Genomic DNA, 27,780 nt, shown 5'->3' on the forward strand with positions numbered 1-27,780 from the left:
CTTTTCCAGGCACAGGAGACAACCTATGCACAGACAAAGGCATAGGACATTGTAAAGAATGGTAAAAATGACTAAATTTGGCCGACCTCAGAATTTGTGGAGTGGAATAAAATATAATAAGTCTATAAAAGCATATTGAGTCAGATTGTAAAGGGATTCTAAATCTCAAAAGCAGAATTTATATTCAATCCTCTATGCAATAGGGAGCTTTCCTTTTGCATTTACTGAGCAGGAGAGTCAGATAGAGTTAGATCTAGGGTTTAGGCTAGTTACTTTGGCAACTGTGTGGAAGATGAATAGAGCTCTCACAGTTCCAAGCAGGAAATAGTATGATACAGAGGGAAGAGCACTGAACTAGGACTGGAGGCTCAGCTCTTTCATTCACCATCTGTATAATTCTGAGAAGTCAATTAACCTCTCTGACCCTTGGTCTCTTCTTCATTGGCCAAAGTGGGATGATAGCACTTATGCCACTTTTCTCACAGGACTGTTAGGAGAAAATGACTATTGAGGTAGTTTGGGAGCACAGTGAACAGAGAGCCAGGTCTGGACACAGGAAGTCCTGGTTTCAAATGTAGTTCCAGACACTTCCTAGCTGTATGCCCCTTGGCAAGTTACTTAAAAACAATAGGCTAGCCCTTATCATTAGTCTGCCTTGGAACTGTTACTTAGCATTGATTCTATACTATGAAAGTGTTATTTATTATTGTGATTAAAAGTATAGAGAAGGTATGCTCCTGAAATTTTGAAAAATGGCTGTTCAAGGGCTAGTATTTTCAGTGAGTGATTCAGACATTGCATAATTTGACTAGTTTTGGTCAGGGATTGCTAGTGGCTTTGTAAAAAAATATAAAAACCCTGACGGAGGTGTGCCTTTATGGCGATGTCCACCAAATTGTTTTATTTTCCAGCAAGTGTGTTCCTTGGTGAAAATCTTCAGTGTGCATTTCCTGGGAACATCTGTGAGCTGTTGAGTTTAATTAGGATACCGCTGATGAGGCTTGTATGTGGTCTTTTGAAAGCTCTAGAATAGTATGGGAGCTCTCCCAAGAAGTCCTCTTTTGTGCTGAAGTCTTCAAAATATGCTTCACAAAAGTGGGTCTGTTTGGGTTAATTATGTGTGTGTATTATCCTATGAACTCTCAAGACAATGAGGCTACAGCTGGTGTTGATTGTCTGAAGAGTGGATGCAGCTGATTGGCTGATCACTCTTGTGATTGTTCCTTCCATTGAATCAAGGGCCATAGAATGTTGGGGTTTGGGAAGCCTCTAGAGATCATTTTAGCACCTCCCCCTCTCTCATTTTACAGAAGATATGATAAAAGCCCAAAGCTGTAGGGTGACTTGCCCACGGCAACACATCTATTTAATACATATGCAGAAGGACTCAAACACAGGTCTCTTGATTCTCAATCCATTATTTTGGATTTCCATAATTGAGAGACCATCTTGTTAAATCCTCTCATTTTACAAATGAGTAAAGTGAGGCCCAGAGAGATAAAGTGGCATTCTTGAAGCTTCACAGGCAATGAAGGGTGGAGTTAGGATTTAAACCCATGTTGAATCCCAAAGCCATTTGACTAAATGCAGTGTTCTTTCGAGGACAAAGGCTATATTGCATCTGAATTTGATTGGCACTAGTTATGATAGATGATGAGTGCTAAGCAGTCAATTCTCTACTGAAGAATGTAATCCTGAGACTGAGGGAGGTGTTGCATGGTGGGCACATCACATGTCCTGGGTGATCTCCTCATATTAGCAAAGAGAACAGAGCACAATGAAAGCTGGTGGTGACATGACTCAGAGAGAAGATGAAATGCCACCATGAGCTCGGGGGAGTAGGGCAAACTCCAGATGAACAAGAAGGTGCCAGGGGATGTGCTGGCCAACTCAGGATAAATTAGGGTGTGTAGGAGTTTAAACTAGTGCCTGGCGAATGAACATAATAGAACAGAGGTACAGAGTGGTGTGGGGGAGGGCGGTGGTGGTGGGAAAGGAATGAAAGTACTTGCCATAAGCAACAAAATAAGCAGATGATGGATACAGAAAGATGAATATGCAGTCAAGGATATCAGGCTTATGAGATAAATTAGGAAATGCATTAGGGAGTAGGAAATGGGTTAGAAAGGGCACCTAAACTTCAATTTGAGAAACTACCAGGTCCCATGTCAGGGACTACTTTCATTGTGTCTTTGGAGCCCTAGTAACCAGGAGAATGCCCATTCCACTTTGGTGAGTTTGAATTTTTAGGAAGTGCTTTCTTATAGTTGTATTATTTACTTCATATTTATTCTGTCTATTCTTATAAATTCTACACATTCATTATATATTTATTCTTTGCATATATACATATAGAATATATGTTATACATATGATATATACTTATGAATGTATATAGGCATACACATACACACTTCACACACATTTGTTTTCTTCTCCATTAGAATACAGGTTCCTTGAGAGTAGGAATGTGCTTAATAAAATAAATGCATTTTGAATGAAAACTTTTGACATCATCAATAAAAATAGCAAAAGCTTGCATTTACATGTTTATTTGTAGTCTGAGTTCTGTAGGGAACTCCCAGAACATATATAAACTCTTAAGTTGTTCTCACCACGCAGTTGTCATAACATTATGGATTCAGTAGCAGAAGGAACCTTTAGCAATCACGGAATTTCAGAGGTGGAAGGGGATGCAGGGGCTCCCTAGTTTAACTCATATCCCTGCCCATTAAAGAATTCTCTTGAAAATATACCCAACAAGTATTTCCCAGCCTTGCCCTGAAGTCTTCCAGTGAAGAGGAAGTCTTCCTTAAGAGGCAGCCCATTCCACTTTTGGATCTCTTACTTTTAGGAAATCGATTCCTTTTTATATCTATTGACTTTATATTTATTTTCCATATACTTTTGACTACATAAACTTTTCAGCTTTAGTAGCTTAAAACAGCACTGCGACTTTTGGGGTACATTGTAAGAAAGCAAATTCCCTGAGAGCAAGGGTGGCATTCTTTGTGATTCTATCGGCAGCACCAAGGACAGTTCCCGACATATAGTTATTTTATCAATGCTTGCTGATTAAACCAATCTTGAATTTGTCCTTGGCAACTCTCACTCATTGCTTCTTGTTCTGGCTTCTGAGGCTGAACAGAACATGTCGCATGTTTCCTCTCCATGCTATCCCTTCATATATTATCAGAGAGCTATCCATGGCATCTTGGTTTAGTAGATAGAATCATGGACATGGAAAGAGGAAGACCTGAATTCAGATGCTGCACCACACACTTAATAGTTGGTTGGTGACCAATAAATCATTTAGCCTCATAAGATAAGCATGTAGTACCCACTTCATAGGCTTGTTGTGAAGCTCCAATAAAAGCATATATTTAATACACTTTGAAAACTTTAATGCTCTTTATAAAAGTCAGTCACTATAATTTTACCGGTAAGAAAATTGGGACCTTAAGAGGTGAGATGACTTATCCATGGTCACCTGTCTGGCTAGTTGACATAGCCACAATTGGAACAAAAGTTCTTTGACCTCAAATCTAGTATTTTTTACTAACGATAGTAACATTTATATCCCACTTCTAAGTATGTAAAGCATTTTACAGTGCTTTTACATTTTTATCTTCACAATGACCCTATGAGATAAATACTTTTATTACCCCCATTTTGCTTATGATAGTGACTAGCCGAAGACCACTCAGAGACAAGTGCACACATGTTCATCACCAGAAGGGCAGTAGAGGAGTAGGGGATTTACTGGGCTATAGTGGACACTCAGGAATGTGTATCTGCTAAAGCATGCTGGATTCAGGATCATTGTACAAGGATCACCCAGCCCAATATAAAATCACTGAGGGTTTGAAGTTTGAAGCATGGCAGAAGGACATGTTGTAAATAGCTTCAGAAAAAGAATAATTCAGAAGGACCCAGCTGGTGATTCAAAAGAGCTGGATAATCTGTACTTCCTTGCTTGAAGGGAAGGGGGGAAGGAAGGATAAGGATGGGAGGCAGTGAGTGAGGAAACATAATGTGTTTTGTGCTTTGAAGAAAGAGAACTATCTTCCTTTTGTTTTCAGCTATCTGTCTTTCAGAAGCTTCTACTCATTTATTTTTTCTCTCACACAATATGCACTATCATTTCTTTTTAAACCTTCCCTGATCTCCTAAGCTTGGCACCTAGACGGGGGGGGGCAGGGCTATATTTTCCCCTTCTTACATAAGACAGGCGATCTGTTCCTGTTCCAGGTGCATTTTTTATACCATGTTTTAAATTTAAGACATTTAAGGATTATGTCTTAGTTATTTTGGAAAAAAAAGTTACCTTAACAATGAATGTCAAGAAAAATTATAATAGAGAGTGAGCTGTTAGCATGGATCCAGGAAACATTTTTGACAGATTTACAATGACTCTATTATTATTGTTGTTACTTTAAAATTTGAAAATCAGGCCAGAATTCTAAAAAGAGTTACTAAAAAGACAGCCCACAACACTTAATATGATATTGCATCAGCTAGAGAACAGTGTGCAAAGTAGCTGCTTGAGAATATAATATACAGAGTAGGAAGCCTTGAAGTCATATCAGAAGGGAGGAGAAGGTATTGAGCTAAAAGGCTCTTTAGGGATATCCTAATTCAATCATTTTACAAGAGAAGAAACCAAGGCCTGGAAAGGGAAAGGGACTTGTCGAAGGTCTGAAAAATATATTTTGATAATATATTTACAAACAATCCCAGTGATTAAGAAAAGGAGAAACTATCAGAAGAAATCAATGGGGACTCTTCAAGGAATACAGATTTTTAAAGATAGATAGAAATGTATAAAAAGCATAAAGCAAGGACAAATACTAAAAGGCTTCCAGAAACAAGCATTTATTCACTATATATTATGTGTCAGGCATCCTAAGAGTTTTACAAATATCACTTATTTAGAGCAGTGCCTCCCTACTTTCTTTACTCCCTCAGTTGCCTCTTCCCCTCACAGTCTTCCTTTATAGAGGCCTCGGAACTTTCCAGATAACTCTCGAATTTCCATCATTCCCCTACACTTGGTACCCTCTAGTTGCTCTCCTCATACCTCTGCACCATGTTTAGCACAATTCCTAGAACATAGTGGGTGCTTAAAAGTCTTCACTGATTTGAATTATTTCATTTGCTCCTCATAACAATTCCAGGACGTGAGGTTATTGTAATTCCCATTTTACAGTAGAGAAAACTGAGCCAGACAGATTAAATGACTTGCTTCAGCTCATACACAGTCAGGAAGTATCTGAGGCTGGATCTGAATTCAGGTATCAGGTGGTTAAATGATGTGTCTTTAGTCACATGTCTAGTATGTATCAAAACCAAGATATGAAAGCATAACTTTGTAATATAATAAGTATATTATCTTTTTACTATACTGTTGCTTCTCAGGGATAAAGAATCAGGCATTAGATTTTTTTTTCTGAGGATATAAAAAGGAAAAATAAATGATATTTACATGAGTGTTTTGCCTTTGTTATACAGGGGAAATTTAATTTTTCCCTATGCAAATTCAAATGAGGCTCAAAATAACTATATACCATATATAAAAGGTTGAAGAAATTAGGGATGTTTATCTTGAGGAAGAAAAGACTTGAGAGAGAGAGGGATATAATTTTTATGGTAAAGTGTTAGAGGCAAATGGATGCTGCAGGAGATAGACTTCTGGGGTCTGAAGTCAAGAAGATTGGAGTACAAATCTGGCCTCAGACATTTACAAGCTGTGTGTCCTTGGGCAAGTCTGTTTACCTTTGTTTCCTCAACTGTAAAATGGGGATAATAATAATACCTATCCCTCAAGGTTTTTGTGAGGATAAAATGAGATATTATTTGTAAAGCACATACACAGTGCATGGCATAGGTGCTACATAAATGCTTATTCCCATCTCCACTCTACCAGTGGAAGAGAGCTTCCTAACAAAGGGATGGGCTGCCTTTCAAAGCTATGAATTTCCCATCATTGTAGTTGTACAAGTGGACATTTCATTACTTCCCCCAGGATATCAAGGGGACTCAGGTAGAGGGTGGTACTACATGCCATATTAAGTACCTTTCAATTCTAAAGTTCTGTGACTGGTCATTGGTCAGGGGATGATGTGGATGTAGAAAATAATTCCACTGCCCAAACATGTCCCAAGCTTTCCTACTCTCTATCTTTTTTTTCAATGCTTACCTTTCATCTGAGAATCAATACTGAGTGCTGGTTCCAAGGCAGAAGAGTGTCAAGGGGTAGGCAATTGAGGTTGTGACCTGCCCAAGGTCACACAGCTAGAAGTGTCTCCTACTCTATATCTTTGCTTTCAGGGGTCTGGAGTTTCTGCCCTCCCCCCATTTTCCAACTATTTGAAATCTTTCCCGTTCTTGAATGTTAAATGGCCAAATGCCACTCTCTCTATACTCCTCTCTAATATTATTCCTAGCCAGGAGCAAAACTCAGTGTGGTATGGTAGAAAGAGTATGAACCTAGCATCAGAGAGGGAATGAGTTTGGATTCTGGTTTTGTCACTTACTAATTGTGAGACTCTTAGCAAATTGCTTTCTTTCTCTGAACTTCAAGTTCCTCACCTATAAAATGGACATAAATATGCACAACTTCCCTCATAAGTAGTTGAGCAACTGGACTTACAAGGTGAAAACACTTGGCAAAATTTAAAATACTACACTAAAGCCTCCCTTCTTTAGACTCTATTATTCATATAAAGTCAGACATTAAAATAAAGCTTGAATCTTATATGATAAAACCAATAGTAATTTTGGCTTCAATTTTTAAAAAAATATAAAATTCAGAAAACTTCATGGAATTTTAAAACTAAAATTGAAGAAGACAGATGAGGAAACTGAGCCCCAAGGAAATTTAGTGACTTGTTCTAAGTCACATAGGTAGAGAGGATTAAAAGTAGGATTTGGACCCAAGTTCTCTGATCCCAGGGAAGGTATTTATAAATCATCATGATAACTTCTTACATCATGTTTTTCAACCATGCTCCACCTTGCAATTCCTAACTGTCTTAATCTTCATACTTCTAAATATGGACAGCCTGTAAAGTCAGGATTTCCTAGGTATATGAATGCCCACATTTAGTCATACTCACCATTAGTAGTCTATCTCCCACTTGCAAACGCCCATCTTTTTGTGCTGCTCCTCCATCTATAATTTTAGTAACATAAATACTGTTGTCTCCAGGGATGTGTTGATTGCCCACACCTCCTGCGATACTGAAGCCTAGACCTATGGGAGAAAAAGGACAGAAAAAGAGACCTTTATATGTGGTGTTTATTTAATAAAAGCATTGCAATTCTTTGACAGTTTTCTGTCATATTTTTTTTATTCATTATATTATTTTTCCAATAATGGGCATTCAACTAGCTTCTTTCTCCCTCTTTCTTTATATCAGACAATTGAGGATTTGTGATGGCTACCTCTAATGAGACCAAGGTCAAAAAGTTCAATATTGAATGGGCCAATTAACTTTGCTATATTCTCTGGCCACAGTCTATATTCCTATCTTCAACTAATCATTTACCAAGCCTTTCACATTGGTGCAAGATGATACAGCCGGACTGCATAGATCTATCACCTTTATTGGGAAAAGAACTTAATGATGATGCTACCAAAAGTGGGTCAATATGGTTTTCTCCCTTTCCCAAAATCACCTATGATAATCATTACTGATACGCTGTGATAAAGTCAAAGTATGGAAAATGTAGGCTTATTATGATAGAGAAGCAATATCTATAGTCTTGACATTCCTGAATGAAGAACATGAAGAGAGGAAATTTCCCAAAGTCTTGTCCTTTGTGCAGGTAAAACATTTAAGAAAACAATTTTTTTGCCTGTCCTCTTGCTATCTGATCAGAAACCATGTCCCAGGGGACTTAACTCTTTCCATCCTAGAATTCTCATCTACTCTTTTTCCACCCCAGATCTCTCATCTAGGTTCTCAGTGGCTTGATTGATGGATACCCCAGTCTACTCCAGGTAGGCCTAGTGCTGGCTGTATTATCACTAGCTTTCTTGATCTCACATTTCTTTTCTCGGTATTCATCCTTCATTTCAGTTCCATAATTGCAATCAAATCAACTTTTTCACTGTTCCTGCAAAGATGTGCCAGTCTACTCACTGTGACTCCACAGCTCCATTCATCATTACTATAATTTTAATACATAAAATAGTCCTCTCTTTGTTCATCATTACCCTACATAGTTTGTGTCCTCATTAAAATATACATTTCTTGAAGGCAGGGATTATCATTGCCTTTCTTTCTGCTTCCTCAGCATTTAGTATGGAGTTTGGTACTTACATTATTTTTTTCCACTTATAAAACAATATTTCAAAGACTGGAAGAGGGGAAAAATAAAGGTCCTTTAAGTTCCCCCCCCCTTTTAACATCATCTTGTCACATATCTCTATTTCTATTTCCTTATTTGTTGTTGAATCATTTTTCAGTCATGTCCAACTCTCTGTGACACCGCTTGGTATTTTCTTGGCAAAGATAATGGAGTGGTTTGTCATTTCTTTCTCCAGCTCATTTGATAGATAAGGAAACTGAGTCAAACAGGGTTAAGTGACTTGCCCAGGGTCCCACAGCTAGTAACTGTCTGAGGCTAGATTTGAATTCATGAAGATGAATCTTTCTGGCACACAATCCACTGTGCACCTACTTGCCAACAACAACAAAAAGCTCCATTGTCATGAATCTCTGTTTCCTTGTAGTTACTGTACTTTGCTGAGTAAGCACCTGAATGGCTATCAAATGGCTATTTCCCACATTCAAACCAAAATTAAGAAAAGAGGAAGAAGAAGAGGGGAGAAGAGGAAGATAAGAAAAGAAAGAAAAAGGAAGGAAAGAAGAAGAAAGAAGGAGAGGGGGTTTTGTATTATAGAATTGACTATTTTCATAATATCATAGACCTGGAAACATTTAAAACAAGTCTTCCTGCTTTTGTATTTTACTTTGAAGTCAGAACAAAATGTATAAGTATAATTTTAAAAATGATCTTAAAGGGGGGTCAACTAGCTGACTCAGTGGGGAGAGTGCCAGGCCAGGAATTGGGAGAATATGGATTCAAATTTGGCCTCAGACACTTCCTAGCTGTGTGACTCTGGGCAAGTCTCTTATCCCCATTTACCAAGCTCTCATTCTTCTGTCTTAGAGTTGTTCCTAAGTCAGAAAGTAAGGATTTAAAAATAGAAAGTAATTGTAAAGTTATCATTTTACTGAATTATAGAGAGAAAGTAATGTTTTCGCCCCCCAAACTCTGATAAGCTTTATGTTAAGCTGAATTTAAAAGCATAAGAACAATAGCATTCAAATAGTTTTATAGCCTTAGCACAATATTTGCCATGAATATTTTCATTTTATTTCACAATTACTTTAACCTTTGACAATTAACTCAAGCAAGAAGCTTAACTGCTTATCTGCATGATACAGCAAGACCATACTTAATGATCAATACCTATTTGTGTTCCTAACTGATTAATAAGATCCTTGAGAGTCAGCAAGGTTAAATGCATGGAGGACTCACCTTGGAACCCAAGGGATCTGAGTTCAAGTAAATGTCTTGTTAAATACTGATTGATAGCCTTTATGACCCCAACTCCTCTGGTGTCATCTCTATAATTAAAGCACCTAAAACAATTTTCTGAAATAAGTGACTAGGTGTACTTTTCAGGCCAGGCGTTTCCTATTCCAATAAAATCAAGGTCAGGCCTCATTTTTTTGAGGGCCTTTATAGATCAGAATGAAAAGTTTAAAATAAAAAGTCTCATGGGACACTATGCCTATATCAGAGCCTTGGTTTCATGAAAGTTGTTTTGAGATAGTTGATAGCAAAGTAGGCTTGGCTTGCTGTCAGGAAGAACTAAATCCATATCCCACGTCAAACACTGAGTAGCTGTTTGAACTGAGCAAATCTCTTTATCCATGTCTGCCTCAATTTCCTCAATTGTAAAGTGGAGATAACAACACTTTCCTTGGAGAGAGGGTTGTTGTGAGAATCCAATGAGATATCTGTAAAGTGCTTAGCACAATGACTGGTATATAGTAAGTGCTATATAATTGCTTATTTCTTTCCCTTCCCCCTTGGGAGGACAATTTGATCCTCAACATTCTTTGTCTGCTGTGCCCAAGTGGGTACCTATGATGATTCTTCCTAATAAAGATTCTGGGAGGAGTTCATCTCAAAAGCATTGATGATGAATCTTTACTTGTTATCAAGGATGCAGTTTCAATTCTTAGCCTTGAGGAAGAAGAACTGGGGAGCATCATCTCATAGAGCAGGTGAACTTTTAAAGTGGGACTGCATAATATTTCTTAAGGTTATTTGCTCAGATGTTGGCCAGATTATCAGTCAGACTTGTCTTGTGATCTCTGACCAGACTAGAAGTGGTAGAAAGAATGAAATAGGAACTAACAGACCTTGCAAAATGATTTCTACAAAGATATAATTGCCCAAATATGCCCCAAACTTTCCCACCTCCACTCGTGTTCACATCCTTCATTAGGTCTATAACGTTTGCCCTTCCTCCATCAATCTACGAATAGAAGTTGCTGAAAGTTGTGAATATAATCCTGAACTGTAACTCTAAAACTACTAAGACTAACAAATATCTTTTGGAAAGGAAGGAAAAAATATTACCAATTTATAAATGTTCTAAGTCAATTAAGGGAGAAGAGCAGAAGAATCAAGGAATGATCCTGTGTCCACTACAAAGAGAAAGAGACAGAGAGTGACAGACATACAGAGACAGAGACAGAAGCAGAGATAGGTACAGGGGGAGAGAGACAGACAGAAAGAGAGATACAGAGGGACAGAGACAGAGAGAGGAGAGATAGGTAGAAACAGAGAGAAGAAGGGAGAGGAAGGGAGAGAGAATGAAGGAGATAGAATGAGAGAAAATGAGAGGGAATGAGAAAGAGAGAAAGAACAAAAGAAAGAAAATGATAGGGAAAAGAGAGTGGGTAGAGAGGGAGGGAAGGAAGGAGACAGAGATAAAAGGAGGAATAGAGAGGGGAAAGAGAGAAAAAGAAAGATGCAAAGGAGAGGAGATGTGTGTGTGTGTGTGTGTGTGTGTGTGTGTGTGTATGTGAGAGACAGAGAGACAGAGAGAGAACCCAAGATCCCTCAGAAGCTCATTATAATTTCCTGCAACTTCCAGTGGGATCAGGAAATGTGCTAGTCACCATTCCTGCTCTCCCTGTGGGTTGGAGATCATGTACTCTTTTCTATGCAAAGCCCTAATCAGAAAGTCAAGGGTTGTCCTTTTAATGAAAATACTCAGTTTTGAATCAAAGAAGTATCATAAGTTCAGACTTGTGCAACCGCCTTGTTACATCAGATGACTCACTGATGCTCACTATTGTTCTGACTGAACTATGTGAGGGAAAGAAGAATCATTATCCTTCCTCCCCCTCCCTAAGTCCAACAATGATGATGGTGGTGATGGTGATGACAACTAACTTTTATATAACACTTTCATAGAAAGTGTTATATAAGGTATGGAAATGCTTTTACAACATCTTATTTGGGCCTTACAACAACTCCATGAGGCAGGCACTGCGAGTATTGTTATTATTATTCTTGTTGAAAGATGAATAAACAGAGGTTCAGGAAAGTTATATGATTAGTCCTTAGAGGCACAGTCAACAAAAAATCAGGATTTGAACCCAGGTCATTCTGACTCCAAGGCAAATACTCTATCTGCAGTGACATTCTGACAGACAATTAGAAAGTAACTGAGTTTCAAATGCTAATTGTGATATTACCAAGGAAGGGTCAATAGCCAGGCTCCTGACGCTGATGATATGAGGAGCCAGTAATGATGGTCATTCCCTTTTACATTACTATGACAACAGAGTATTTATTCAATATTGAGTTCATTTAACCAGGACTCTGAACTAAATCATTTCTACTGTGTAGCAGTATATGCTGTCAAAATAACATAAATGATTAGTTAATGATGGGGTGATAAATTGCAATGAAACATCTCTGGAATTATATTAGAAATCCAATGAATTTTGAATGAATGAATTATTATTGCTGTTGTTAATAATAAATGCAAAATGAATTTAGAAGGCTAGGACAATTAAAATAAGTGTTGTCTCATTTCCTATGCAAGTGAGTAATTATTCTTTGTACTTATGTGCTGCTGTCACAGCAACGATTGGATTGATGATGATGCCATATTTAAAGAATATGTTTATCCAACTGGAGATGATCAAGTAGAGAGTGATACATCCTTCTGCAGGCAAATTTACTCCAGAAATAATCAGAAGGTTTCTTTAAGATGGCTTTACTTTTGACATTATGACCCTTGTCAAAGACTACTATGAGTTCAGTGTCCCAGAGTATTACTAACAGTTTATTTTTTCCTATAAAATGGAAATTTCTTAGTGCTTTTATTTCATTTTACTTAATGAATTTTATTACTGCCTTTTGTTTTTACATCATAACCACTTCTGGAGATTTCATTCCCTTTCTCAATCCTTGGAATCAAATGTCAATGTCCCTTTTTAACAAAGAAGAGTTAAAGTAAAACAATAACAACAACAACAAACATAAAAACAAAAAACTCCTTATATAGTGTCCACCTCTGAAAAAGCAGGAGGACTGCCTGTCTGTTGAAGAGAAGGAGATATATTCCATTCCTATGGTTTCCGCAAAGCTATTCATTCACTCAGCAGGACCAAATTCCTGTTTGTGAATGTCCAAAGGTTATTCTTAACAATGAAAAAGACAAATTTAAAAAATGCAACACAAATATACATACACTCACACATACACACGCACAACACAAACCCTACGGACTCAGATCTATATGTACTTTGAGCCTCAGATAAATATCACCGGCAGAATGACTTACAAAAAGGCTGAGACATCAAATCATTCCTCTAAACAAGGCCAAAGCTACCATGGGAAATAATTATCTAGTTGACATTTGAAGTTTAAGATTGTACTGCTGACAGCGTTATCTTCACAGATACCAACAGGCATAAATATAGCCACTCAGTGCTAGCAAGTAAGATTTTTAAGCAAAATTTATACTTATCCCCTCTCCCTCATATACTACATACAATAATCGACCAAATAAGAAAAAGCAGACTGGTTTCAAATGCCTTTCCAGTCGATGGACAATATTTCTCTTTGAGGATACAAAACTGAAAAGCCACTATTTTTGTAGTCTGCCATTTAACAGTGTAATGATAGATGAAGAAAAGTACTGCCATTTCAAAAGCCTTCTTAAAGCATTTTTTGCACTGCAGATTAAATTAAATGGCTAAGAATAGTTGTTCATGTATTGTAAACCTATTAAGTGGCGAGGAGAAACTGAGAAGCTATTGACGGAATCATGCTGCCTACAACTCATGATTACAGGGTGAATTGCCAGTCTCGAAATGCCCTGAGGACCTCAGCCTTCACATCTTTGCTCACAACATTCACAAACCAAGAATAATTTCCTCTCTCTTGTCTATCAGGTGAGTTATAGCCTTTACTACAAAACTTTGCCATCACTCCATACAGCCTTAAATGCCCAGGCAGAAGTAAATCCATCTCTTCTTTAAACTCTCAGAGCATTTTTTAAACACTTGCCTTCCATCTTTATTGGTTATTAATTAGTTGCTAATTAATATTAAGTATTGGTTCTAAGGCAGAAGAGCAGTAAGGGCTAAGCAATTGTGTTAAGTGACTTGCCCAGGGCCACACAGTTAACACCAGTGTCTGAGGCCAGATTTGAACCTCTCATCTCCAGTCTTGGCTCTCTATCCACTGAGCCACCTAGTTGACCCTCTCAGAGCACTTTATGTGAACATCCTGTGTACAGGTATCCCTTCCACATCACAAGGGTTAGGGGCATGGTGCATCTGGAAAATTTGTATAAAATTTTTTTGTTTTCTCTTCAGACCAGAGAAGAAATCTAAATGTCTTTCATTTTCTTTTCTTTTTTTTAAAACTCTTATCTTATGTCTTAGAACCAATACATAGTATTGGTTCTAAAGTAGAAGAGCAGTAAAGGCTAGGCAATGGGGGTTAAGTGACTTGCCCAGGGTCACCCAGCTAGGAAGTATCTGAGTTCAGATTTGAACCCAGGACCTCCTGTCTCTAGGCCTGGATCTCCATCCACTGAACCACCCAGCTGCCCCCTTCTTTTTCTTTTATGGGGTGTTTACAGTAAAAGAAATTGTGTATATTTATGGTATAAAAAGATAAAATATGTTGATGTTATACAATATTATACATTTACACATTTTTGAGTTTCTAAACTTTTGTAGTATCATCTGCTGGCCTTTTCATGTCATCTGTGGCTTCTCAAGAACTCCCGCCCCCCCCAAATTCCCATTTAATTTCTTATACCGACTTTTGGTATATTGAAATTGTTATGTAGAAAGTCACAATGTGGAAGGAATACCTCTACATTACAGAAGGGTTTCCTCAAGAGGTAGTAAAGTTCTACTTCTTGTCCAAGTGGTGGCTGGACATTCACTTGTCAGATAGATTAACTGGTGCAAACATTAGACTACGTGGCTGCTGAAGACTCTGCCAGTTTCTAAATTTGGACTCATTTGACAAGCTTTCAGAAAAACTGGGAAGACTTCTATGAAATGATGCAAAGTGAAGTGAGCAAAAACAGGAGAACATTGTACACAGTAATAGCAACAACGTAGAATGAGCAACTGGGAATGACTGAACTATTCTCAGGAATATAATAATCCAAGACAATTCCAAAGGACTTATGATGAAAAATATTATCCACTTCTAGACAAAGAATTAATGGAATTTGAATGCAGATGAAAGCACATTCTAAATTTTTTCTTTTTTTTTCTTTTCTTGGGTAGAATCTGAGTTTTCTTTTGCAACATGGCTAATATGGAAATATGCTTTGCATGATTACATATGTATAACCTGTGTCAAATTGTTTGCCTTCTCAAAGAGGGGAGAGAGAATTTGGTACTTAAAATTTTAATATTCAAATGTTAAAATATTTTTAATGTAATTGAGAAAAAATAAAATAAGAGAGAATAAATTTCTAATTCATCCCTGCTTTGAAATGTATCATAATTACCTATGTGTGTGTGTATGTGTGTGTGTGTGTGTGTGTGTGTGTGTGTGTGTGTGTGATAGACTCACAAATGGTGCAGCTGACAAAAAACTTAGAATTCAGGTAGTGTGGTATAGTAGAAAAGACACTGGCTTTTTAAGTTACAGGAGATCTGGGTTCAAATCCCATCTCTGAAGGGTACTAGCTATATTGCCTTAGGCAAGACACCTAAACTCTTTGGGCCTCAGGTTTCTCATCTAAAAAATGAGGGAGTCAAACTAGGTGGCTGATCCCTGATTCCCTTTCCAGTTTTAGATCAATCAACCTATCATCCTAATTCAAGTCCCCTCATTTTTCCCTAATCATCAGTTAAGGAAAGGAAGTAATATACTCAAAGTAACTTGACAAATTTGTGGTAGAACCAGGACTGCAGCATCAGTCACGAGATTCCATAGTCTCAAGGGTCTAGTTTCATTGAAACATTTCTTATTTATCTCTAGATTCCCTGATGCATTCATCATAGAACCAGGAACATGGCAGAGGAAGGAATATGTGGGAAGAGAGCTACCCTTCCCATATTTGTAGAACTGTCATCTCGATGAAGGGTTAAACTTGATGTATTTGGCCTTCCATGAATTATCCCATTTGTTCCCCTCAGCAATCTTGAGAGTTTGGGACTTTTTTTTTGTTACAACAGAGGTCAGTTGTGACTGGTTCTTCATAACCCAGTTTGGGGTTTTCTTGGCAGAGATACTGAAGTGGTTTGACATTTCCTTCTCTAGCACTTTTTACAAATGAGGAACCTGAGGCAAACAGAGTTAAATGACTCACTCAGGGTCACACAGCTAGTAGATGTCTGAAGCCAGACTTGAACTCAGGAAGATGAGCCTTCCTGATTCCAGGCCCAGCGCTCTATCCCCTATGCTGCCTAGATGTCCAGAAAAGGATTTTCTATTCAATTGTTTCTGATCCTTTTTGGTCCCATTTGAGGTTCTCTTGGTAAAGATACTGAAGCGGTTTGCCATTTTCTTCCTCATCTCTTTTAATAGATGAGGAAACTGAGGCATACAGAGTTAAGTTACTTGTCCAGGGTCACACAATTAGTGTCTGAGGTCAGATTTGAACTTGGGACGATGATGAGTCTTCCTGACTCCAGTGCTCTACCCCCTACACCACCTGGGTAGGGACTACAGGCAAACAATTTGTTAGATGTGGAATCTATGTCTCAGAGGCAAAGTGATGCTCATGCTCACACAGTAAATGTAAGAAGGGAGATCTGAATTTAGGTCTTCCTTAATCTAAATCCAACACTGTATCCAATCAATCAATATTTATTATGCATTTATGATATTCCAGACACAGTGTTAAGCTCTAGAGATATGGAGAAAGGCCAAAACATAGTCCCAGCCTGAAACTCTCCTTCTAATCGGGGAGACGACAAACAAATACTTTTGTACATACAAAATGAATATCAGGTAAAACGAGGCTATCAGAGAGGAAACACATTAACAGTGGAGGGGACAAGGAAAAGCCTCCTTAAATAAGAGTAAAACAAAATTCAATCCTAAATCCTCTGATTCTAAATCCATCTTCCTGTCCACTACAGCACTAACAAGGTTAATCATTTGTTTGACAAAACAATCTGTAAAATATCTATTCACTGATTGGGAAATGGCTAACCAAGTTGTGGTATGATTGTGATAGAATACAACTGAACCATAAGAAATGATGAGCAGGCTATTTTTAAAAAGACAGAGTGTCAGCTAGACAGTAAAGTGGATCACCAAGGCCTGAAATTGGGAAGAACTGGGTCCAAATCTGCCCTTCAACACTTCCTGTGTGATCCTTGGTAAATCACGTAATCCCATTTGCCAGCCCTTCCCACATTTGTGTTTTAGAGTTGATTCTAAGGCAAAAGTTAAAGGCTTAAAACTAAAGACAGGAAAGACATACATGAAATTATGAAGAGTGAAATACACATTACCAAGAGAACATTATATCAAGCAACAGCAATAGTTTTGGAAGAATAACTTGTGAATGTCTACCACCAGAGAAATAAGTAAAATATGGTTTTATATATACTTTTTTTTCTTGAGGTAAAATATTGCCTTCTTTAATGTGGGAAGTGGAGGAAGGAGGGAGACACCTGGGAACTTTAATGAAACAAATAAATTAATTAATTAAAAAATAAAGTTTCTTTGGAAAGATGAAGAAATGGAAGTGGAAGCTGGTCAGGTAGCAAGAGTGAGAGAAACAGAATGAAAGACCTAGAATGGTATCATTAATTTCAAGATATTTAAAGAAGTCTCTGTATACTTTGGGTGAGTAAAATATGAAGCATTTATGGAAGAGCATAGACAAGATTTGCATAAGATAAGAAGAAGAAGAAAAGCTAACCAATGAGATTCCTAAATCCAAGTGTCTAAGTTTGCTTTGTTAGAAGGGTCAAATGAGATAACGTTTGTAAAGATTTTTGAAAACTTTAAAATGCTATTTAAATGTCAGCTATGATTACAGAGGTTGCTATTATTAATTTTCAGATAGGAACTATGAAGAAAGCAAAGACAAATAAATTTTTAATCCTTGCTTTAGCGTTTAATTGAAACTTGTAATTTTTACTTTTGCAACATGTCATATATACATATATATATATTTTTTTTCCTTCTTTCCTTTGAAATTGCTACCACCCTGATGCAGACCGTCATCATCTCATACCTAGCTTACTATGTTAGCCTCCTGGTGGGTTAACTTACCTTAAGTCTCTTCCCAATTGTATCCATCTTCTATTCAGTTGTCAAATTGATTTTCCTAAAGCCTGAATCTGACCACACCACCCCTCGCCCATTTAATAACATCCACTGGCTTCCTATCACCTCCAAATATTAAATCTTCTGGATTTGAAAGTATCTTATAACCTAGCCCCTTCCCACCTCATACTCTGCAACCTAGAAGCTCTGGCCTCCTCACTGTTCCTCACAAACAACACTTCATCTCCTGACTGAGTGTTTTCTTTGGGAGAAAAACATTTGGCCCAATACCCATATTTGATTCAGTGACGTTCCTCATCTCCATAGGAAGAATAGAGGCTGTTCCTCAAGCCTGGATCTTGTCTTTTCCTCTTCATTTCTGCCTCCTACTTTCCCTTGAGCCTCTGCTAAAAGTTTATCTTCTTTGAAAAGTCTTTCCCAGGGATCCTTTATGTTTTTTTCTTTCTACACAATTTGCCTATTGTCTCCTCTAGACTATGAGCTCTTAGAAAGTAGGGACTATTTATTTATTTATTGTTTGCCTTTCTTTAATCCCCAGGGCTCTGCACAGTTCTTGGCATATGTAGACATTTAATAAATCATAGTTGACTGTCTTAAAAATATCCTATCCAATCTAAAAAAATAGAAATATGAACTGTCTATAGTTTCGCTATTTCTCCAATTTCTTAAAGGCTAGTCTTTGCATATTATATGGCAATATTATATGGGAAAAGTTGCTATAATGAGTCTCTGTTAAAAAACAAAATAAACAAATGAAAAATCTGAGATCTAAGCAAATAAGTTAAGTGGGTCAGATAAATTCCAGACTGATTTAACAAAATAATGGCAATCAATATATCTGCTGGATCTGTCTAGTCAGTTAAGGAATTGCTAAGTGCTTACTTTGGGTCAAACCTTTTGTTAAGGGTCAGAAATAAAAAGAAAGTCAAAATCATTTCCTGTCCTCAAGGAAACAGAGGAATCAAATGAAGTGGAATGGAAGAGGAGCTATTTAAGTTAGAATATTCTGAAGGCAAATGAGCTGACATCTTGCCAAAATGAGCTCTTAGATATTTTGTGCCCTCCTTCCCAACTCCAAGGAAAGATGCATAGTCACAAAGTCTCTGGCTCCTGTTCCAGAAAGGGATCCTAGAGGTCACCTAATTTAACTCATTCATATTAAAGATCAAGAAACAGAGGACCATAGAGATGAAGTGATTTGGCCAAGTTATTAGGGATAGGTAATGGTGATAAAGCCTGATTGGAATAAAATCTATATTCCAAAACTCAATGAATTAAAAGAAATATACAATAATAAATAAATACAATATATAATAATATCCTAAAAGAAGACTTAATCTTACTTGATGATTTGACTTGATACTTGAGTACTTATGACTTGTTGACCAACTTCATTTCATGGGATTCTTTGGGAGAGCTCTTAGGTGATTATCCTAACAACCAACGTTCTAGTTTGACAGAATTTCATTAGAATATTGCTCAAGGTGCTTGCTGCCCTATAGAAGATGATCTTTATGGCATCTTACACATTTAGACTGTGTCTAAAATGCATATATACAGATACACACATTCAATCCTGATACACAATCCAACTTTTGCAGGTACCCATATGGTCAGTTAATTAATTTCTCTGAGGGGAAAACAGTTTATGAACAAAAACAAAAACAAAATTAACTGTTGTGGACCCATTGGTCTGCATAACTATAAGATTATTATCCTTTTTTTTGTTTTAGAAATTGAACCCTGGAAGTGACCCCGAATTCTGTAGCATGGAGAGTATGGTGCCAGCTCTGGTCAGTTCAGCTATTTTTGGAGACATTTCAAGGATGATATCAGAAAAAGTTTCTGTATGTCTTTTATCAAGGACAGGCAAAGCAAAATTTAGAGTGGTTCATTAACAATTTGGCTACAAGGGGATGGACTTTTTTTTTTGGCTATCTTCTAAGGTAGTCAGATGATTGTGAGTCTGAATCCATGGAAGGAGTAGCCAAATTCATGAATACAAGGGTCAGTCAAGTACTGAATTATAAATAGCAGAAATTAAATGAGAACCTAATAAAAAAGACATTTAAATGAGAAATTCACCTTTTATTTGCTTTCTTTCTAAAATAGCCATCAGTGGTCTACATTTATTGTTAAGTATAAACTAAGGTTTTATTCCTTAGTCACTTGTTTCTCTTTATTTTTTAAAAAAGGGATATTAAGTTTTTTAACTCCTAAGGCACTTTACAGGCAAAATATGGTATCTGGATCTATCTTAGGAAAATCACGTTCCTTTTCTAAAGTGTACCCTATAGCCACGCTTCTAAAGTTCCACAATCCAAAAACTCTTTTCTCATGGTCCTTCCTTAACCTTCACTTTACAAGGTTGTTTTATGCTAATAATAATAGCCATCATTTATATAGGAGTTACTATGTGCCAGTTATTGTGCTAAGTAATGAAATGAGACATCTCATTTGATTCTCAGAACAACCTTGGGATATATGTAGATGCTACTATTGCCCCATTTTTCAAATGTGGAAACTAAGGCAAACACAAGTTAAGTGACTTGCCCAATATCAGCCAGTTAGGAAGAGCTTGAGGCTGGATTTAAGTCTTTCTGATTCCAGGCCCAGAACTCTGTACATTATTATACCACCTAGCTTATGATCTGGAAGGATCCTCAGAAGTCATCACGATCAACTCCGGTGATAAAACTAAGACCCAGAAAAATAAAGTAATTTGCCCCAAATCATATTGTAGAAAAGGCAGAATTCAAACCTGGACTTCAGGCTCCAAATTTATTGTTCTTTTCACTGCACTTTGGGCAAATATTGTATTTCTTTTTTTAAAACCTTTCTCTTCTATATTAGATTAAATGCTAAGAAAAGCAATAAAGGTCTAGGTAATAGGAGTTAAGTGACTTGACCAAGGTTAGATAGCAAGGAAATGTCTGAGGTCAGATTTGATCCCAGGACCTCACATCTCCAGGCCTGGCTCTCTATCCATTGAGTTACCAGTCTCCCCCCAACCTTTATTTACTGCCAGAATTAAGAGACATAAAGACTTATGCTGTGGAATGTCTACTATTTTTTCTCCCTTATTTTGACTCTTTTCCTGGAAAAATATGTATGCCACTTCTTTCTAAAGCTAAGCTCTTCAGTGAGATTCTCAATTTTCTCTTGTTTTCCTACCACCTTTCTGATTATTTTGAGTTGGAAAGAGCTCAAAGATCATGTCAACCAGGGGTCCTTTAATGGGCCATGGATCCCCTTTGGTGGTCTGGTGAAGTCTTCTGAGAGTAATGTTTTTTAAACAATTAAAGGAAATACTAAATTTCAGTTATAGGTGAGTGATAATAAAGATGCATGCTTTTCCTCCTTCATCCAAGTTCATGGACTCTTGAAATCTATTCACAGACTTCTAGGAGATATCCACTAGGTTAAGACACTCTGACATCACTCAACCTCAACCCTATCTCTTCCACTATTTTAGGGAAGAAAAAAATTAGAGAATTAGAGCCAACAGACGTTAAGTGACTGTGAAGGTCACAGGACTAGAACCCACTTTTCTTGATTTTCTATCATTGTTCTTTCTACTAGACCATTTTTAGCTCTTCTCTTTCTGCTTCTCCACAAACCAGCTCTTTAACTTCCCAGGAGTGAAAAATGTTTATAATGCTGATACTTTGAAATGTTTTTTGTAATAGTTGAAGGAGGAAATGTGCTCTATAAATAAACCACGAAAATAAATAAATTAGTCAATATTAACCTTTATTAAAGTTCTTTTCCAATACTTCTTCATGGTAAGAAGGTGATCTTGAGTTCTCTAAATGATAGTCTAGATCCATATTTTACAGGTGCAAGGAACTACTTTGTGAGGAAACTCTACCCATGCAGCTGAGTAACTCCTATGTCATAGAAAATTGCCTGGCAAACTACATTAAAATGTGCCTGAGGTGGCACTTGTAGGTCTTCCTGCCTTCAAGTTAACCTCTGACAAGGGAACTGAATTGATTCCAAGTTCTTGAAGCCTATACTGATGAACATCACACTGTGGCGAATATAACAACCTGGAAAGGCCTGTGATGAAATATCTCTGTTGTCCAAGGACCAGCCTAGTCAAATCGGCCTCAAAGTGCCAGATTTTTCAATGACAACTAGGCTAGAAGATCAGTTATTAGGATGAAGAGTTGAGCTCTTGGTTGATGGAAGAAACCATCTCACTAATTAAGTCTCAGATACTTGGAAAAAGTGAAGCAAATATCTGCTAACATCAACCCTTAACTCAATCATTCTAATTGTCCATTCACTATGATTTACCTAAACTCTGTTTCTGACACGTACTGGAGATGTGATCTTCAATAAAATCATTTAATCTCCATATTTGCCACCAAATAATGGGCTTTACTTATGGATCTAGGGTAGTGGAATTCTCACACCATGAGACTCCTATAACAACAGAATCACAGATCCTTAAAGTATCTTTGGTCTAAATTGTTATGCTAGGCACTGGGGGAGATGTAAACATTGAATAAGATTGGGTCTCTGTCACATAGAGTTTGCAGTCCAATAGGTGATTAATTACCCTAGTTCTTTTGACAAAGTCCAGTTGGCATATATAAAAACAACAGAGAATTGAGGGTGTTCCTCCACAAGGAGATAGGTGTACTTTGGTTTCTGGATTTAAAAGTTATACTGATGCTTATTTATATGCTGATGCAATTTAACAAATAATATCCTTTTACAGAACTCTAATGCCTATACTGATGTTTACAAATAACTTCCCTAACTCAAGACAATAAAAAAGAAGGAAAACAAAGCTTTTCTTCTCAGAGGGAAAGTCTGTTCTGTTCCCTGCAGAGCTCTCAGAACATGGGGACTCTCTTCAAGGAGATTAGGGATCTGGAGTCAACAGGAAACCATGCCCAAATTTTATTTATTTATTGTTTGCGATGTTAATAAATACCACGTTGACTTCCTCCTTCCTTTCCCTCTCCCATTAATAAAGTCATCATTTGCTTTTGGTTGGGTAATGTTTGTTGCAATATTTTACTGGATCTTCATAGGCTTCTTAATCATCTAATTGACAATGACCTACACCAGGACTCCCCAGGTCCCATGGACCACAGTAGGCTTCTGCTTTGATGGAAGTGCCTTTGTTTTTTATACCTCATTGCTGCCATCATAGATGCCTCCTCAGTTACCAAAGAGAGGGGCAGACATAACTACAACAGCTGGGCTGCCTCATTGCTCTTGGCTTTTGTGGTCACAATTTGCTATGCTGCCATCACATATATCAGTTATCTTGGAGATCCTACACTGTTCAGTGATTGCCATCTCTACAATGAAACTAACTGAAAGAACTGTGGTAAAAGTCACTATGGGTCCATTTCCAGAGAACTATGTTTGACGTGTATCATTGTACACTTATTTCCATTGTGGTTGCTACGGCCAGTAGCAAGTAAAATGGATACTTGTTTACAAAATACTGTAATTCCTTAGGGCAAATCTTTTCAGTACATTGTTTCAAACTTTGTAAATCTTCTTTTTCCTAGAGAGTAAGTGACAGAATTGTTAATATTAAGACCATATCCAGTTTGTAAACCTAACTTGTAAAATGTCAGCTTGTTTTTGATTGAATGTTTGAAAATCACTTGTGAAAAAAAAAATATAAATAAATATGTCAAACTATGTCTAGCTTATTTCTATTTATCAGTTCTTTCTCTTGAAGTGGACATACACAAGCCATTTCCTAAACAATATTTCTGTTGCTGTATATAATATTTTCTTGGTTCTGTTCATTTCACTCTTCATAATTTCATGTAGATCTTTCTACATTTTTCCTTTTTTAAAGATAAATTTTATGTATTTATATTTTAATTTTCTTATTCACTTCTCCCTTCTCTCCCCACATCATAAACATCATTCAATGAAATATATAGATGAATGTTTTTCATGTTTCCACTCCTCAGTTCCTTCTCCAGAGGTGAACAGTCATAAGTTATTCTTCAAATACTAAATGTGTGGCTATATATAATGTTTTCTTGGTTCTACTCATTTCAATCTTCATCATCTCATCTAGTTCTTTCCAAGTTTTTAAAAATTAATCTGTTTATTGTTTCTTATAGTGCAGTAGTATTCCATCAAAAGCATATACCACAGTTTGTTTAGCTATTCCCTAATGGATGGACATTCCCTTGATTTCCAATTCTTTGCCACCACAAAGACAACTACTATAAATATTTTGTTTTCCATCTTTAAAAAAAATTAACCTGCTTGTCATTTCTTACTCTACAGTAGTAGTCCATCACAATCATACACCACAACTTGTTCAGCCATTTCCCAATTGATGAACATCCCTTCAATTTCCAGTTCTTTGCCAATCACAAGGGGAGCTGTTATGAATATTTTAGAACATATAGGTTCTTTTCCTTTTCCCCTGATCACTGTAGGAAATAAATCTAATAATGGTATTGCTGGGTTAAAAGATATATATAAATTTATAATTCTTTGAGCATAATTCCAGATTTCTCTCTAGAATGTTTAGATTAGTTGGAACCAACCTATATCTTTTATATGAGAAAGCAAGCTGTTTTCTCTTGGTAACTGGTATAACAAAAGATCCAGTGGCACCAGGAGGCATTGAAGAAATCACATTATCTTTCTTCCACTGAGGTTCTCTTCTGTTCTGGAATGATCAGGGTACTAAGTGCTGAAACAAACCATCACTGGGTCCTTTGTCAATTCTCTTCTTCTATGAAATCTTCTCTTCTACCCTGCTCTGGAATTATGGGTAGGATTGCATATAATCCTGGGTGGGTTAAAAAGTCCTGTTTCCCTGAAACATATAGGCCACCCCAAATCTCTCAGAACCCCTAGAATATATAGAGAATCCAAATGAGTGTCTCATAATAAACTCGCCCCTCACCAGGATGAGCAGCAAGCTAAATTTAAAGAACAGAAAAGCCCTCAAATTATATGAGCCTTCTATATTTTTCATCCACCTTGTTTTTTTGCTTAAAAGGGGTTAGCTGAATTTATGTCACTGAGGAAGCTTTCCAGGGCTCTTGGCAAATAGTATGACAAATCTTCAATTATGAACATTTAAAATCTCAATGTCACTTGGAAATCCTTCCTTTGGAAAGGACCTTTTTTTTATTTATCAGATTGGCTCACACCTTCAGCAAACTTATAAACACGTTTAACACCTTTCTTGATGACAACACAGTTGATGAGCATATATATCTCTGAATTTATGTTTATAAATGGAATTCTATGGTCATGATGTACGAGTTAGAAACTCTTTTCTAAAGAGAGTCTCTAAAGCTGCATTTTCAGTGCATTGTGCAAAATCAATAAACAGCAAACAGAGAGGGATTTTATAGTCTCTATGACTCTCTCAATAAGCAATGTGACTAGAAGGACTTGCTCTGTTATGGAAAATCACTTGAAAATGCTGGTGTGTTACTCTTTCAGATCTTTCTTGAGTGATATATGCATTTATTAAGTAACTACTTAAGGCAGCGAGGTGGCACAATGGATAGAGTGCTGGGTCTAGAGTTAGGAAGATGCATCTTCCCGAGTTCAAATGTGGCCTCAGATACTTTCTATGTGACCCTAGAATTGTTACTCCACCCAATTTGCCTCAGTTTCCTCATCTGTTAAATGAGCTGGAGAAGGAAATGGCAAACAACTCCAATATCTTCGCCAAGGAAACTCTAAATGATGTTTTCAAAGAGTTGAATGTGATTGAAAAACAACTAAACAAAAACAGTGTTTCTGTGCTAGATACTATATAAGAGCTGGGGAGAAAAAAAAGAAAGGACAAAGACAGATCCTGCTCTCAAAGTTCTCTGTAATTGGGAGCTTTAGAGAAATGCCTAGAGCAGAGGCATCAAACTGAGACAAAAACAGGAGCCACTCATGCGTACATCAAAATTCCTGGGGGCCACATATTCACTAAGCTTTAAAAATAATATTATCAATATTTTTTACTATATTTTTATTTTGTTAAATATTTCCAAATTACATTTAAACTGGTTCATGTACTTCAGGAGTGTTGTGGCTGGATGGAGCCAAAGACAAAGGTATTTGATACCCAGGGCTTAGAGCAATGATTGTTCAAGTGACTTGTCAAGGGTCACACCATATGTTTCACACCAGGTCTTCTGGGGTCTAAGACTAGTTATCTCTCACCTATGTCATTCTGCCCCATCGCCTTGTTCGTCATCACTATAGCCTGGTACATCACACATATATACATCATAAATGCGTATCACACATAGTCTTGTACATGGTTCATAAAAAAGAAGTGAATTACAGAGTCAAGGGGATGCAAAAATTTCAGGGACATTAGCTGCCATCTAATTCAACAAACAGCTGAAAAAAAATTCCCATTTAAATATATCTGGCAAATGGTCATCTCATTTTGGCTTGAAGCTTCTAATAAAGGAGAAGCCCTCTGAGGCAGCTCAAAAGTTACTCAGATTGCTCAATGCTTTAAAAATTTAAATATAACATGGGGGCTGTGGGGGAGCATGCACGAGTGTGTGTGTGTGTGTGTGTGTGTGTGTGTGTGTGTGTGTGTGTGTGTTTGTGTGTGTGCGTGTGCGTGTGTGTGTGCGTGTGTGTGTGTGTGTGTATGTGTATGTGTGTGTGTGTGTGTGGTCTCCTACAATAACAAATTAGAAGAGTTGTTATGCTGAAAGGACCAGAGAGCTCAAGGCTATGCAGCAGTCTGCATTAATCTTAGATGAGGAAGGCTAAAACAAAATTTCAAGAATGACACTTTGGAAAGATAATCTTTTCTTATGCAAATCCTTTGCTTCCCCAAATTCCATCTACTCCTTTGGGTGGGGATCAACAACATTAACTTCTTTATCCTCACAATAGGGAGTGGACTATTCAAAAGGCTGCTGACTGTACATGGAACATTAAGATGGGGCCTGACTAGGTGGGATCCTACTGGTTAATGTCCTGTTTTATTGCCTTGAAAAAGCCTTTTTTCCCCCTCCTGTCTTCATCCTGATGCATCCTAAGCCACAGGGGCCTGTTTCAAATGATCACTGAACTATGTGCAAGTCGATGTGGTTTTTACAGGTTAATTCCAGCTGCTGGGAGAAAGTGACCTTATTACTACTGCCCTTTGGAGACTGCCTTAGATGCTGCCAGATTCTTGTTCCTGGTCTCATAAATAACTCAGATTATTTTTAAGGTTTGAAATTCAATCCTATAATAGTCATTTATTTGGGAAAGAGTGGTCTAATGGAAAGTGTGCTGCTTTGGGCATTAGAAGGCTTGGGTTCGAAACTAGACTTTGACACAAACATTGGTAGGTCATTCAATTATAAAATGAGGGGATTGAATGAAATCATCTCCAAGGCCCTTTTTAGCTCTAAATCTATGATTTTATGAGAAATGAAATAATAATACATGTTTTCTTTGAATCTCTTTTTCTCTGTTCTTATTTTAGAGATTGGGTCTGTGAAAGAAGAAGGCTTTGAAATAATTTAGTTTTGTGGATTGGAAAACTTTGGACCCTTATTTACAAGTCAGTTTTTTTTAAACCATGGATCACATATAAGCATCTTGGTGACTTAAAGGAATATGTAAAAAAAGAAACAAACAAACAAACATAAAAAACACCGGACCTCTGCACCTTGAATATTTGTGGACCACCAAAAACGGATTTGATGTAAGAACTATTGTACTCAACACATTTCAACATCAATAAAGGAACTAAAAAGAGAATGAAAATCAAATTATGTTTAGAACTATGCAAAATCAAGAGCCATAAATGCATTTGACACAAGCATTCAATGTCCTTGAAGGTATTCTCAGCTACTACAGAAATGGTACTCTACTATCCTGGAGGACAAATGAAACAATGATCAATGATTGCCTTGTATATGGTTTTTTTTCAGATAATTATGTAAATTTCATAAGGGCATAGATTCAAAAATTGCA

General features: G+C 37.1%; 1 protein-coding gene across 1 annotated transcript in view; it reads right to left on the reverse strand.

Annotated features, from left to right (window-relative positions):
• DLG2 (discs large MAGUK scaffold protein 2) overlaps positions 1-27,780 on the reverse strand; it is a 1,542,336-nt gene that overhangs the window by 685,975 nt on the left and 828,581 nt on the right. The window contains exon 7 of the mRNA XM_044668933.1: positions 7,119-7,255. Coding sequence (XP_044524868.1) covers positions 7,119-7,255 — 137 coding nt within the window. The remainder of the gene's footprint in view (positions 1-7,118; positions 7,256-27,780) is intronic.

The sequence above is a fragment of the Gracilinanus agilis genome, chromosome 3 (assembly GCF_016433145.1).
Source record: "Gracilinanus agilis isolate LMUSP501 chromosome 3, AgileGrace, whole genome shotgun sequence".
Lineage (NCBI taxonomy): Eukaryota > Metazoa > Chordata > Mammalia > Didelphimorphia > Didelphidae > Gracilinanus > Gracilinanus agilis.